The following is a 15,363-nucleotide window of genomic DNA, read 5'->3' as shown; positions in this document are numbered from 1 at the left end:
CAGCAGCGCAGAAGTAAGGATGTCAATACTGCAACCCCCTACAGTAGTCTTGCAACCCCCATCCTCAATTTGGGTTGGGACCCCTACAGTTACAATACCGTGAAATTTCAAATTTAAATATCTGAAACCATGACATTTAACATTTTTAAAATTCTATGAATGTGAAATTTACCAAAATCGACTGAGAATTTGGTATGGCTCTAATTATAAATTGCCTCTCCCCATAAAGTGTGTCACTGCAGCACAGATCCTCTAGGACTTTGGCAGAGTGTTCTCCAGGTAGACATGATTAACAACTAGACACTTCCACAAGTTTTGATTTATATACTCCATGACCACAGAGGTAGGGAGGTCTGCCAGTAATATAGTCTTCCCAAATACATAGGACGGCAGTTGTTTTTTTCATAAAATGTTTTATGATGTTTATCTTTACTGGCAATAAAAAGTTCATAAACAGCATCATCTTAAAAAGACTTTAGGAAAGCATTTGAAGCACATACTCTCAAGCATAGCGAAACAATTGTCTGTTTCAAGAAAAAATGCTAGGGGGAATCAGAAGAGTTCAAATCACAGGTATCCCTTCAGAAATTCAATCTATATCATACAGATAAGCCATGACGAGATTATTCTGAAGTACTTGACTGTGAAGTCTGCAATAGTATCCCACAAAGCCATACTTCTCTAACTTTTCACTGAACAGCTTTGAGCTTTCACTTTAGCACCAATTCCGATTCTCTACAGGTTACTCACTGAAGTAGTAGTTGATGGAGCTGATGATTGCACAGTAGAAACTGCAGCAGAGGAGACAACTTCCTCTGCAGGAGCCTTTGCAGGTGCAGTAACTGCAGGTTTCTGAAAGAAACAAATGCAGTGAACTTTATTAATGCACTGAAGCACAAAGCAACGAAAATCAGAAAGAACATGGAGATATAAACCTTTCAACAGAATGCAACAGAGAACAGCTCATGGAGAAAATAAAAATGAGGAGATATTTCTGGGAAGAGAATATTATGAGATACAGAAACCAGAGAACCATGGACTTTTTTTTAAGAGTTCCTCTATCCTAAAATTGTCCAGTGACTGAAATTGAACACTGAATATTAAAAAGATTTTTTTTTAATTTTTTTTTTTTTTACTTAAGATCAAAGAAGACTTACTTACTTTAGATGTGTCGGTGGGTTTAGATGGTTTAGATTGGGCTGCAGGTGGCGCAGGACAGACAAAGTCTTTTGAAAATTCATCAATAAGATCAGATTCACTTACAGGCTGCAATACAAAATGGACACAAATGTGGTACAGAGTGACTGATACAATTGTTTTTATTTTACAAAAATTCTAAATTAACTTGCTTGGTCAGCACCTTTTAAATTTTAAAATATACTACGTATGCATAGTTAATAAATATTTATTGAGAAAATCCTTTCTAGAATTTGTCCAGTTTTGTAATTAAAAATGATTTTTACTGGAATAGAATTCCATTTTAAAAATAGTTTACAGTGTTACCAAAAAGCAAAGTATAACTCATTTCATGAGAGGATTCTAAGCTTTTAAAAGCAATAGCATAAATTACTTAGGCTATGTCTACTCTGTGCAGTCTATACTGACATAGCTACAGTAATGTAGCTATGCCAGCATAACCCGGTAGCATAGGTGCAGTTTATGGTGAGGGAAGGCATTTTTCCATTGCTGTGGAAACAGTATCTCCCTGAGTGATAGTAGCAGGGTTGACGGAATCATTCTTCCATCACCCTAGCTGCATCTACACTGGGAGTTAGGTCAGCATAGCTATGGTGCTCAGGGGGGTGAATTTTTCCACACACTGATGCCGTACCTACATTGAGTGTAGATTAGGCCTAACATTTAGTATTACAGTATGCTACACCTCTACCCCGATAGAACGCAGTCCTCGGGAGACAAAAAATCTCACCGCATTATATCAAACTTGCTTTGCTCCCCCTCCCCGTTCCTTGTTCCCTGACCGCCCCCTCCAGAGACCTCCATCCCTAATCACCCCCCGGACCCCACCCAACCCCCCTGCTCCCTGTCCTGACTGCTCCGACCCCTATCCACCCCCCCCACCCTCCCACAGGCACTCACCGGCAGTGGCGGGAAGTGGAGCAGACCAGCCCCAGCCCGCTCCACTCCGCCACCTCCCAGCTGCAGCGCTCCACTTCCTGCCCCCAGTGAGTGCGTGTCACTGGGGGGTGGCTGGGGAAAGGTCCTGCACTCACCTGCGGCGGGAAGCGGAGCACCACGGCTGGGAGCTGGCGGAGTGGAGCTGGCTAGGGCTGGGCTGCTCCACTTCCCGCCACCGGTGAGTGCGGGGAGGTTGGGGAAAGGACGCCCCACTTACTCACCGGCTGCGGGAAGCGGAGCGCTGCAGCTGGCGGAGTGGAGCGGGCTGGGGATGGGCTGCTCCGCTTCCACCACTGCTGGGGTGAGTGCAGGGGGGGAATCCCTTCCCCCAAGCCTCGAGCGACACAGCTGGGGCCAGGGTAAGCGAAGCTCCCGGCCCCCCGCTAATCCCCCAGGCCACTCTGGGTCTGCCGGGCCCCCAAAAGTGCCCTACCACAGCTCCTGCCCCCCAGACCCTGGGGGGGAGCCCCTGACCACCCCCGAGACCCTCTGCCCCTTATCGAACCCCTTGGACCTGGCCTGGCCCAGCACCCTTAACATGCTGCTCAGAGCAGCGTGTCAGAGCTTTACCGCCTTGTATGTGAACCTGTGTTATATCAGGTCGCTTTATATCGGGGTAGCAGTGTATTATAATGTTTCAAGTACAGATCATGTATTGGTAATGGGAGGAATATGGTATCAGCATTTATTAGCATGCATGTAAGGTCTTTCTTTTTTTTTTTTTTTAATGTTTTGTCTGCATTTCTTTTATCTTAAGAATAAATGTGCTTACTCAGAAAGAGCTGTGTGGTAACTTATACCTCTGGCTATTACACTGTGTATCATCTTTGAAGAGAAGGCAAAAGAAGCCTGCTTAAACTGGGGATATCATAGTATAGTCAGGGGACTCTGCAGCCTGGAAATATCCCAGCCTGGTCAGGCGGGAGAGAGATGTATGTCTCCACCCAAGAGAGACATGACACCTGAGGCACCTCTGTGGAGCCTAGAGTGGGTGCTGTTGGCGGACCACAGTAAAGGGGGAATACAGATGTAGTTGCCCAGAACTGCGAAGCATTTCAGTATTACTCAAACATTCACATGATCCACCTACAGAACAATAATATTCAACTTCAATATCAGAGAGAGATGGCTAGAAAGTAAAAATCAGTTACACTTATACAGTGTGTAAACAAGTGCATCTATAAATAGGGACCAAGACTGTGTAGTTATACTAGGGACATAGGAGAATAGAGGACAAAAAGGAAAAACAAAACCAACCAACAGGAAACCACCACAATATCTAGTGACAATCGTATAATACTGTTACTTTTCTAACCTTAGGCTTTTCTTCAGGTTTTGGCAATAATGGTTTTCCATCTTTATCCTGCAGGGAAAAACATAAATATTGTTCTTAGTTTTTTTCTATTATTACAAAACATGGCTTCCATGCCAGCAAACAATTGCAAGTTTAAGTTATTTGCAATGGGAAAGGTATCTAAACAAGTACACACCCAGGAATTAAAGAAAACAAATGAAAATACACATTAAGCAAAATCTGTGCCATATCACATTTGATGACATGCACTAACAATACAGAATTCCACGGCCACAGCATTTTATGGTACAGAGTAGGAGCAGCAGGTCTCCTCACCCCCATCCATGGGACCTGCCAACAGAGGGAGGCCACAGAAATTGTGACTAGGCACAAAGTGATCCAGAATATATTTCAATACTATTCTGGCAGGCCTTTCCTGCTACAGCATTTAAGCTTTCATTTACAGAAAACATTTAGTCCCAGATTCTCTGCTGCACCAACTTTTCACTTAGTGCAGCAGAGAGGAGAACATCTGGGAGCCTGTAATGGCTTCCTGAGTCTCAGGGCCCATACATGCTGGCTACAGGACCACTGTAGGTTAGAGCAGACCTAACCAAACAACAGCTGGCAATGGTCTTCAAGGAACTGTATGCCAAGTGGGGAAAGTAGGAACACATCTCATTTTGGCCACACCACTGACGTATTACGCGCCATTCAAACACAGACACCTAGGCCAGGGAAGGGGTGATATAGGAACCTGGGTATACTGGCTCTGCGTCATCTCAAAGAACCCCCATATCAGGGGAATTCTCAGCTGGTCAGATACTGCTGCAAGACCTGAGTGGCAAAAAGGAGCTGAGAATCTAGCCCTGAGGCCAGTCACCACTGCACTACTTCAGTTTTATGCTGGATTAACTCAGTATCAATTTAAAACAAGAGATAACTCAATAGTAAGATAGGTCCTAACTTTGTAGTCTTTATGGCTCTGAAGAAAATCTTCTGAATGTCAACTTATTTAGGTCCGCTTCCCAGGTCTGCAATTAGACACACTGAAAGTCTCTGAGAGGTAAAAACTGCTCCATTCAAAATGGAATGCGCTACTACTAAAACCTAATGATGAGAGTTGAAATGTATACATTGTTAACTGCATCAATATTGACAATTTTGAACACCTCTCCTTCTCTGCGTGCGCCCATCAGTAAAATGTGGATAATACTTCTCTATTGTGTTTGTCAGGACTACACGAATGAGCCCCACAGACATATTTATTTATAGATATAAATGACACGTCCTGTTATAAAATGGTGCTTCTGGCACTTTCCATGAAAAACTATTCCAAATATATGCCAATATTGTTTGCAAGTCTACATGTTCCTTTCCTCAACATCCATCACGTTATTCTGAGGGACAGCGGAGAGTTCTAAGTGAACCCTCAAGGAAGGGGAAAGGGCTGGGGGGGGATACAGGAGCCATCCAGGCAGGGTGCATTCAGAGTTAGTCATTAATAGAGTTCCACCACCTTTTATTTTCCCCAACTTCATTGCCTGCCTGTGACACAACCACAGAGCTAGTCAGACACCTATAATTTATATGAGGAAAGTAGAGATGAAAAATTACCATTGCCGGTTTCAATCTGTATTCTGGAGGGATTGTATCATCACGTTCACCAGCCTTGTTTATTTTTTTCTCTTTAGCTTTTGCCTGAAGAAAAGGATACAAATACAGATGAACAGAAATTCCAGGAAAAAACACCAACAGTCCCTCTTCAATAAAGAGGATCATTCCAATCTAAATTTTCTAAAAGGTACTAAAGTCAGATTAAGCCATTCTATGCTTTGACAGCCTTTATGTTCTATTCATGCCAAATTTAGGTTAAAAAAACCCATTGTTTTGAAATTAACACTAGTGTAGTGTTACACTTCAAACACAACCCAAAGACACAGAGCAGAGACATAAATGTCCCTGGCCACTGCCTCAACAGGCCTTTAGGGGGCACAGTTCAAAGCTCCCAATTCTCCTGGCAGCCTCCACCACCCTGGCCACATCAACAGCAGAAAGAGATAAAGGGTGAGTAGGATTGTATCCCCTTCTCCACTGAGCAACCACCTGGGGACATGGAGTCCCAGCAGCGCACCCTTTAATGACTCCAGAGTCCTTCCATGAGCTCCAAAACACTCAGCTCTTCTAGAGGCCCTCCCACAATGACTCTAGACTCTCCTGCCAGTCAGCTCTTCTGACGTCACATCATGCCTTCTATCAAGTTCAGAACTAGCACAAGCACTCCAGACACCTTCAACAGCAACTAATTTTCCATTGCCTTTCTGTCACTCCCCTGCTTTATGCACTTACTGAATATGGAGAAGGGATAAAATAATGTAAAGCTAATAGGCGAGTGGTATTAGACATAAAGATAAAACTCAAAACATGCAAGGAATAAATACCAAATGAGCACTAAAGTTAAGAGACATTGAAGAGATTCATGCTAAATACAAAAATAACAGGAAAAAAGTCAGACAGGAACTATTTACAAGAGAAAATGCTATTAATTGTAACTCCCCCCTCCCACCCTAAACCCAACAACTAGAGTTAAAGGGAAAAATAGTCAGAGAAAAGAATGGTTAGAAATATATTTAAGTGTAACCGACAAGAAGCACATCAGTCATTACTCTGTCCCCTTCTCTGGTAGGCTGTATCCCATTTCTACTCCCTTTGTCTGTTTTTTGTCACTTAAGTAAGTTCTTATAGTGATCTATATCTTATAGTGATATAGTGCTGATAGCTGATAAAACAGTCTAGCTTGAGAGCATGCTTAAAGAACTGAACGTGAAAAGCAGTCAAGTCGGATTAAAAATGAACCAGTCGAAAACAAAATATATGAGATCAGATGTTCTGCCAAGAACCCAAATAACTCTTGGAGGAGAGCAGATCCAAGAAGTCAACAAATACGTTTATTTGGACCAGGAAGTCAACATGCACCATGATCAGAAAGGCGAACTGTCGTGCAGAAAAAAAGCTGGATGGTGCGCATTCATCGACATCAGGGACATCCTCCAAGGAAACATCAGCAAAACAACTCGTGCAAATCTTTTTAACTCAACCGTGCTTCCAGCAACGCTATATGGCAGCGAAACATGGTCACTGATGAAGACTGAAGAACATCAATTGTCTGTCACACAGAGGGCGATGGAACGAACATTTTTGGGCATTTCGCTCCGCGATCACATTCCTAATGAAATAATTAGGCAGCAGTCTGGAATGTGAGATGTTGTTGAAAGCAGGCTCAGCAAAATGCAGTGGGAGGGACATGTGGCCTGATTCAGTGACAACAGATGGACTGCAGCTATATCTGAGTGGTATCGGCGAGAACCGAAACGGCCACGCAGTCAGCCTCCAAAGAGGGGGGATGATTTCCTAACAAGGAGACATGGACAAGCATGCCGAAGGATTGCCAGAGCGAGAGAAGACTGGAAGACGTGTTGTGATTGGCTCAGTCTTAACTGATGAAGGGCCGACAGTCTACATAAGTAAGTTCTTTGGGGTATGGATTATTCTCCTCTTACGCATTTGTACAACATCCAGAAAAATGGAGTTTGGGGAGCTGATACAATATACATTTAATTATACCTCTGAGACTTCTACAAGGGAAGAAAGGTCTTCTTTGGGTTCAGGTTCTGGTGCACCGAGAGTATCAGCAAGGGCATCTAGTGCATCATCACTTATTGCTGCCTAGATTAAAAAAAATGTGCAAATCATATTGTGATTATTCATAAAAAGGCACAGGGTTTACTTTACATGTGTCTTCCTCTATACTCTGCAGGGAGCTAAGCAGCATGCTAGTAAGTCTGCGCTCAAAAAGAGATAAAATGGCATTTTTAATTTCTGCTCTGCTTCACCACATTTCTTTAACATGAGAGGGCAACAAATGGCAAACTCTGATCACACCAGCAGATTTTAATCAAACTAAACACTTCTTCAAAGGAGAGGAAAGCAGAGACCCAACACTACATTACATTGTCTCTCCAGATATGAGAAGAAAAGGTCAGTTTTATGAATACAAGGACATGAAATTATCCTGATATTAAAAGCATCCCACACAACTAAAAAAACCAAGCTCATTTTTGTAACCAGCTCTCATACTATGTTTACCGGGCCTATGGGAGCCCTGCAGATGATTCCATAAGCAGAATTATTTGACCCTCGCAGGCCCAATCCTATAACATGCAGAGACCACCTTCTGAGAGGCTCTCAGCACCTGCAATTCCCGTTGTACTTAATATGTTCAACAGAATTTCAACTGAAGCCGAGGATGTTCAACGTCTTGCAGGATCAAGCCCACATTTTGGCATGAAGTATGTTAAATACAGATATATCATAATTAAATTAGTCAAAAAAGAGAGTATCTATACCTCTTCCAGTTTTGGTTTCTTCTCCTTAGGAGGAGCTGAACTCCTGACTGAACTTGTTGACTGTGCTTGTACAATTTCTCCTTCTGCTGTTGGCTTCTGTTATGTAAGGAGAAAACAAAATGTTTGGTTACTGGGGAAATTTGCAAAAAGTGTAAAAAAGGTAAAGTTAAAAAATTCTCAGTTGGCAAAATGAATACCTCTTTAAGAGTTGTCTTCTCCTCTCCAGGAGTAGAAGTACTGCAGGTAAAATCAGATGACAAAGCATCTGCAATATCATCATCTGTCATTGGTTTCTAAACAGAAATTGCATAGTAGATTATGGTTAACATACAAAAGTCAAGGGCTGTCAAAACCTAGTTTATAATTCATGTGCGCTGTGTGCTTACTGAAGTAGCAATATGTATTTAAGGGGCCGTTGTTATACTTTTGTCTCAGAAAGAAACACACCTACACGTCACATCAAAATGCAGCCTTTCGTTTTCTTTTAGGTGTAAACTTATAGTGAAATCAAACTCTAGTCCAGGGATCGGCAACCTTTGGCACGTGGCCCATCAGGGAAATCCGCTGGCAGGCCAGGACGGTTTGTTTACCTGCAGTGTCCACAGGTTCGGCAGATCGCAGCTCCCACTGGCCGCGGTTCGCTGTTCCAGGCCAATGGGGGCTATGGGAAGCGGCAGCCAGCACATCCCTCAGACCACACCACTTTCTGCAGCCACCATTGGCCGGAAACAGCAAACCACGGCCAGTGGGAGCTGCTATTGGCCGAACCTGTGGACAGTGCAGGTAAACAACCCAGCCCGCCAGCAGATTCCCCTGACGGGCCGCGTGCCAAAGGTTGCTGATCCCTGCTCTAGTCTAAAGGAATGACAGTCCACCTGTGGAACTTTTTGCCAGCAGATGTTGCGAAGGCCAAGACTATAACAGGGTTTAAAAAAGAACTAGATAAATCCATGGAGGATTGGTCCATCAACGGCTATTAGCTGGGATGGTGTCCCTACCTTCTGTTTTCCAGAAGCTGGGAATGGGCAACTTGGATGGATCACTTGATGATTACCTGTTCTGTTCATTGCTTCTGAACCACCTGGCATTGCCCACTGTCGAAAGACAGGATACTGAGCTAGATGGTCTGACCCAGTATGGCTGTTCTTATGACCATGCTAAGCACACAGATTTAAGCATTCTTTGCCACACAAAGTACTCAAGGATTCCTGCATCCATAACTGTCAATAGCTAGTCTAATATTATCAGATTCAATTTCTCAAAAATATTTGGTTTAGTTGTTTCAACTTCTTTCAGTTTTCCAAGACCATCTATGTTAATTAAAAATTCTGTGTGAAAACTCCAGAAGCTTTCCATTGACTTCAACAGGAACTGCATGTGGTCAGCACCTCTTGGAATTTGGCATTTTCTGATGTCAGAAGAAGTTAATTAGAACTTTCCCAAGAACCGGATGATGACTTATTTTTACCTTTTGAGATGTAAATCTAACCTTACCTGAGGTGGTGGTTCTGTTTTTTCTGGGGGTACAGCTTGGTCATCTCCTTTACCCTGAAAGAAGAGTTATTTCTGTGGTGAATGGAAGATAATCCCAGTATACAAGCAGAACTCTATTGTCTTATTTTGCTCACTTTACTTACCTCCAATAATTTTTTGTACCCTGGAGGTATAGAACCCTCCCGTTTACCCAGTTCTTCAATATATGCAGAAGAACATGAATCCTGCAACAAAAACAAGAAGTTAATGTTGTATTAATGTTTGTTGAAACCAAAATTTAAGTTACTAATTTACAAAGATAACTATATAAAGTGACATTCTACCCTGTAATAAACTGGCCTTCTCCCCAGTTCACAAAGAACCCACTGCCACACCCAGAGTCTCTTTCCAGGCAGTTTTATTCTTCCAACACAGGCAAAATTAACAAAACTAGTTCCTCAGCCCACCCCGGGCTACAGCTCCCAGTGCATTGTCCCCTTTGCCTCTTTGTCCTTCCTTCAGGAATCTTCCATGCTCTGGTCGCTGAGCACCACATCACCCAGAGCTTTTTCCCCCAGCAGGTTCCCACTTCCTCCTCTCCTTGCGAGACTGCCTGCTGCTCCTAATTCTTGCAGCTTTCTGGCTCTGACTCATCAAGTGTCTCCCCCTTGCCCAGGTACCCTCTTTTAACGCTCATTGAGGTCAGCTGACCAGTCACAGGTGTACTGTCCTGCTCCCTCGTCAAGGGGCCAGCCAACCTGTGATATACTCACTAATGATACTTCTGAGAAAAGAGAGAGAGAGAGTCAAGTACAATAAATGGTCAATCTCAATCTTTTAATGTAGATACAGATAAAATGTGAATTTTACATATTTTTGGAAACACCTCTGTCTACTCCACTCCCATACTTCTCCATTACCCTCCCCAACAACTGCGATTGCAACCGCTCTTCTCCCCGCACATCCACATTTAGAAATGAACATCATTGTCTCAGATTCCTAATGCTCCACTATGTGACAAATAAAGAAGTAAGTAGAGAGAATTCCCTTCACTTATCCAAGCTTTTTTCTCTCCCCTTTCAGCAACTTTGATAAAAACATGTTCTTTTGTAAATCTGTCAGACAAGCCCATATTTGGTGACCAATTCAAATAGCAACTTTTTTCCAATTTGCTAACACTTCACCATTGTGTTCTACTGTAGATCTATAGTTGCAACATTTCTTAACAGCTAAAAACAACACTAGTATTGTGTGGGAGGCATTCCTTATGTTTTACAGAGAAACTGTGAATCTATTTCAAATGTTATGGGATCACAGGGATAATTACTCAGCCCATATGATAACAAGTGACGTAAGAAATTCAATACCGTAATTTCTGGGCCAGTGTAGACTGGACTGGGAGGAACATGTTCTTCAGGTCCTCCTAGCGTATCTATCAGGTCATCTAAGGCCTTATCTACATCAGACTAGAAAAATAAGCAGACAGTTATACAAGTTAAGGCACTGCACAGCATGTAAAGATGTATCACAATGTGTAGCATTAATGTAAGACTGCAAAGAAACAGAAAAAGACAAAAAAAAAATCTCTCTCTTCTTAAACCTAAGGGGAGAGCAGGGGGAAGGAAACAGGATCCTTTGCAAAGAACTCCTGGAAACCCAAACTAGAAACTTGCTCTGAATCAATACAAGTTCAACAGACATTAAACATTTTCAAAGATAATTGTTTACCAGTTACCTCTGAATTTCAGTAACAAGATTATTTGTAGTCAGCTGATTTATTAGTTAATATGTTGTAAAGATTTATTTTTAAAGATGAAACATACTGAAGTATTATTGATAACAATGTTAGATTTGGGAAAGGCTATTAAAAATTGGGAAAGGTGTGTTTTACACAAGAGGGCTTATATGTCAGTATATTGTTACCTACTTTTTCAGGTGGCTTAGTAGGTGCAGCTTCAACAGCTGAAGACGGAGCTGCTGATTTATTTTCTTTAGCCTGAAAGAAAGGTGAAAATAGTGCTGAAAGCCAGTGTAAAGGAGTTAGGTTTATACAAAGCAGCTGATTTGTGTTAGACTATAGTTACCTACCTCAGTACTTGGTTTATCAGCTGTCGCAACCAAACCAGCAGCAGTGACTGCACCAACTGTAGCTGCAGCTCCACCAGCTGCACCACTAGCCAGTGATTTATTTTCAGTTTTAGGCTAGGGAAAAAAATAGAAGACTTTGTGTATATGACTTTGTGTTAACAATTTTAAAAAGAGAACTATAATGGAAATGTTCTACCCTAGTATATATCCTACATTACTCCAATTGTCAATACAACGTTTGTGCAAATTTTAAGGACAGAACAGGAAAAAGATTATTAATGCTGCTAAGCAACATTCTGTGCTGAAGGAAAGGTGCAGTTTTAGTGGGATTCTCTCTTTTGTTCCTCTGATAACATTGAGATAGTATAGCTTACGACAAACGACACACTGATTTCTGGTGCAGAAGGAGAAAGTTAATTAAAAAGCAAATGGTATTAAAGTTTAGTAAGTATTTTATAAAAAGATTATAAAACTCTACCCAAAATGCACTAAAATAGGTAATTTTACTCTGCTAGTTTATATTTCTTCATATGCAGGGTTCACTACTAGTATAAAACACCAAGATGGGAAGCTGAGTTTTGAGTCTCTGAAATTCTCATTTACTGCAGCTTCCTCTGAAAAAATGCTAATTCACTGAACTAACTTGAGACTCAATAGATGACTGAAGTCCAACAACAGCAGCTGGTGATGGAGAAAAAAAGATTGTACTTTACATTATGCAATCTCAAGTCTATAACATACACTAAAACAGTTTGTACGCAGTGTTGTTGTAGACGTGTTGGTCCCAGGATACTACAGAAAGAAGGTATTTGAGGTAGTATCTTCCACTGGACCAACTTCTGTTGGTGAGAGAGACAAACTTTCGAGTTTACACAGAACCTGAAGAAGAGCTCTGCGTAAGCTTGAAAGCTTGTCTCTCTCACCAATAGATGTTGGTATTATCTCAAACACCTTCTCTCTCTAATCAAACAGTTTATTATCTACTAAAATATTTGGCACTCATATTAAATTGAATAAACCAAAATTGGTCATGCTATTTTTTAATAAGCAGTAAGTCTGGCAGCTGCAAGTTTGTACAGATTCCATGACTCTCTACAAACACCCGCTACCCCCTGCCCAGATACACTCCAAAGTTGAAGACACCCTGGGTGTAAAGAAGCACCTAGTAACTGAGACAAACATGGTATATTCCCCAGCCTTGATTTTTGATTCTTTGGAGGTGGCGAGAGGGAGGAGTTTAGGGAATCTTCCCCTCAAAACCTTCCACTGCCTGGGAGCTACAAGGAGCAGCACAATCTGGCACAGCCCACTCCAGATGCAGATCCATCTCCCTAAAGTAAGATCTGTCGAGAAAGGGAAGCTATGAAGGCAGCATGAGAGGCTAGGAAATTAAGGAAGTAAAACAAAAATACAGGAGGTAAAATAAATTTGTAAAATCTCAGACGTCAAAAACTGCCACAAATCATGAGAGATTTTTACCCACAATTTTCTAACTCATTCCCCTACAAGCAAAACGTGAAAGATGTGAGGCTTTACAGTCCAGGAAGTCTTCATGGTTCAGGTGTACAGGGAATGATTTTGGCATCACACTCCATGTTATCTAGCTTGAGTCACCAAGTCACAGGATACCTCTATACTGCAATCAAAGGTGCGACTGCAGCTCAGGTAGGAATGCCAACACTAGCTTTAATCTAGCTAGCATGATTCCATATAGCAGTGTAGATGCAGCAACACAAGTATGTACCTCAAGTTCCAGACGTGTTTGTACAGTACAGGCTGGGGTCCATGCCACTGTCTCTACCCTTATTTTTAGCCATCGGAGCTACATTAAAGCTAGGGTGGGTATGCCAGCTGGTGCTGCAATTACACCTCCCACTGCAGTGTAGACATACCCTAAATCCTAGGCAGACATCAGAGAGATTTACCCAATGACAGAGTAATCTGAATGTTTATTCTCCCACTTTCCTTTCTGCCCTCTTTTTCCCCTTGACCTCTCTGAATTTACCCCTTCTGTTCTTCTTTCCCCTCTCCTTAAGCTCCCATCAGTCCTGCAGGCTGTGGGGAGTGCTGCACATCTGCATCCTGCCAGCCTGCTCCTCTTCCACATTTGGGCCAGTCGTTGGCACTCAAAAATCTGCCTGAAACACTCAACAGAGAAGGGAGCCAAACATCAAGTAGGGCAGCGCTCATGTATTAAACAGAGCAAGGCACACACCCTTGATAGACCCTAGGCTCCCCAATCTGCTCACGTGTTCTATTAAGGATGCAAAGAGAGGAACAAATTGACAAAGGGTATGTGAACCCTTGGCTTACATTGCAGTGTAAAGACTCAGGCTCAAGCCTAACCCCTCTTCTGTCAACACACAAATCATGCTAACGCAGGGCTCAGACCCAGGGTCCCAATACCCCATGGAGGTGGACGGTCAGAGCCTGAGTCAAGCCAGGATGCAGGGTTCAAGCCCTGCTGCTTTACAGTGTAAATGCAGCCTTACTGGACTTGTGCTCAGAGTCTCCCAAAAGTATTCCACAATCATACAGGAACTTTGTCCTCTGAACAGTCACGTTTGGTGACAGGTCAAGTTTTCCCACACAGCATCATGAACAAAGAGCTAGAGCAACCACATTTTGGGAGGATGCTAGGAAGTCTGGGATAAGGGTGATTGAACTTGGGCCCACATAATGCACTGGAGACCCTGGGTTTGTGACCCAGGGTTCAACAGTTCCTATCCTGGGTTATAACTGAGTGTACATGCTCAAGCCCTAGGTTAACAAACCCAGGGTCTGCTAACTAGAGTTCTATTAACCCTGAGTTTACATTGCAATGCAGACATATACAAAGAGTGGCCTGAGCCTGAGCAATGCGGAGTTTGCAGGGGAACGTGACAAGAGTCTCAAATGTGCAGTACTTCTGTCTTAGACAGGCCTGCAATTGCCAGCAATTGTACATGGTTCACCTTCAAAAACATCCACGACACCTTACAAAGCTAAGAATGGCTTAAGAGAGGATATGAAGCTTGGCATTATTGCAGAATACATATTAAGAGAGGCTGTTTCCAATCAGATGTTCAGTCATGTATATTCTGTAGACAATGCTTGCAACACTATTCTCAGTGCTTTTGAATCCGTACATTCAAGTTAAATAAGCAAAATGCAAAGGTCCCATTAAATCCCAAACAGTAAAGTTTTATACATGCTTAATGTAGCTTAGACTGTAGTTTAATGCAGCACAAAAAGCTTTGTCACACATACCTTCAAAAAGGTAGTCTGTCTTTGGGACCAGAACTGTCTTTTTGTTCAGTGTTTGCAGATGCATAGCACAATATGGTCCATGACTAGGGTTAGTAGGTGCTCCCTCAACACAAATAAACAAACAAAGTAATAAAGGGCTCGCCACTTCTGCTTTACCTTTGGTTCTTCTATTGAAGATACTTGCGTTGACTTTTCAGTCTGACCGGTGGCCGCTTTTCCTGGACTAGTTTTTTTAGAACTTTTCGCTACAGAAGGTTTGGATGGGCTTTTTGCCTGTACAACCATAAATATGCCATTAATATATAGGACAGATTTTAGTATTCTTGTGTTTTTGTTTTGAGAAAACTAACAAACCAATGAAACAAACAAAAGGAGAAGAACATGTAAATAACTCACCCCGCCAGGTTCCTTTTGCTTCTCTTCAGATTGATGTTTAGTTTGAGAATCAGCTGGCTGTCAAAAATAATACAGATATATTAGAATATATTAGAAAATATTTAACTGTTAAGCGGTATTCAACTCAATGGATTTTTAGTCTAGTTTACTTAACATACATGTAACTTTCATCTGTTCTGATAGACAATTTAGAGAGACAGGAAATTATTATTTTCTGAATATCAGGGCTGCATAAACAAAGGAAGATACAATTCCTGCTCCAACCAGATTATACACATCCTACGGGCACGATCATGTGAACGCTTATCTGTATAGGATTTA

The 15,363-nt window shown here is 42.1% G+C and overlaps 1 protein-coding gene across 5 annotated transcripts in view; it reads right to left on the bottom strand.

Moving 5' to 3' along the window:
- The window catches only part of CAST (calpastatin), a 105,756-nt gene that overhangs the window by 29,773 nt on the left and 60,620 nt on the right, over positions 1 to 15,363 (bottom strand). For all 5 annotated transcript variants that reach the window (XM_045020841.1, XM_045020843.1, XM_045020842.1 and 2 more), the window contains 14 exons: positions 15,043 to 15,099; positions 14,803 to 14,919; positions 11,398 to 11,511; positions 11,237 to 11,305; positions 10,677 to 10,775; positions 9,474 to 9,554; positions 9,331 to 9,384; positions 8,034 to 8,129; positions 7,837 to 7,932; positions 7,055 to 7,156; positions 5,048 to 5,131; positions 3,452 to 3,499; positions 1,162 to 1,266; positions 751 to 852 (listed from right to left, as the gene is read on the bottom strand). In XM_045020841.1, coding sequence (XP_044876776.1) covers positions 751 to 852; positions 1,162 to 1,266; positions 3,452 to 3,499; positions 5,048 to 5,131; positions 7,055 to 7,156; positions 7,837 to 7,932; positions 8,034 to 8,129; positions 9,331 to 9,384; positions 9,474 to 9,554; positions 10,677 to 10,775; positions 11,237 to 11,305; positions 11,398 to 11,511; positions 14,803 to 14,919; positions 15,043 to 15,099 — 1,224 coding nt within the window. The remainder of the gene's footprint in view (positions 1 to 750; positions 853 to 1,161; positions 1,267 to 3,451; positions 3,500 to 5,047; positions 5,132 to 7,054; positions 7,157 to 7,836; positions 7,933 to 8,033; positions 8,130 to 9,330; positions 9,385 to 9,473; positions 9,555 to 10,676; positions 10,776 to 11,236; positions 11,306 to 11,397; positions 11,512 to 14,802; positions 14,920 to 15,042; positions 15,100 to 15,363) is intronic.

This window comes from Mauremys mutica, chromosome 6, assembly GCF_020497125.1.
Source record: "Mauremys mutica isolate MM-2020 ecotype Southern chromosome 6, ASM2049712v1, whole genome shotgun sequence".
Classification (NCBI taxonomy): Eukaryota; Metazoa; Chordata; order Testudines; family Geoemydidae; genus Mauremys; species Mauremys mutica.
Note: the sequence above shows the minus strand (reverse complement) of the source record. Positions and strands in the feature narration are given on the sequence as shown.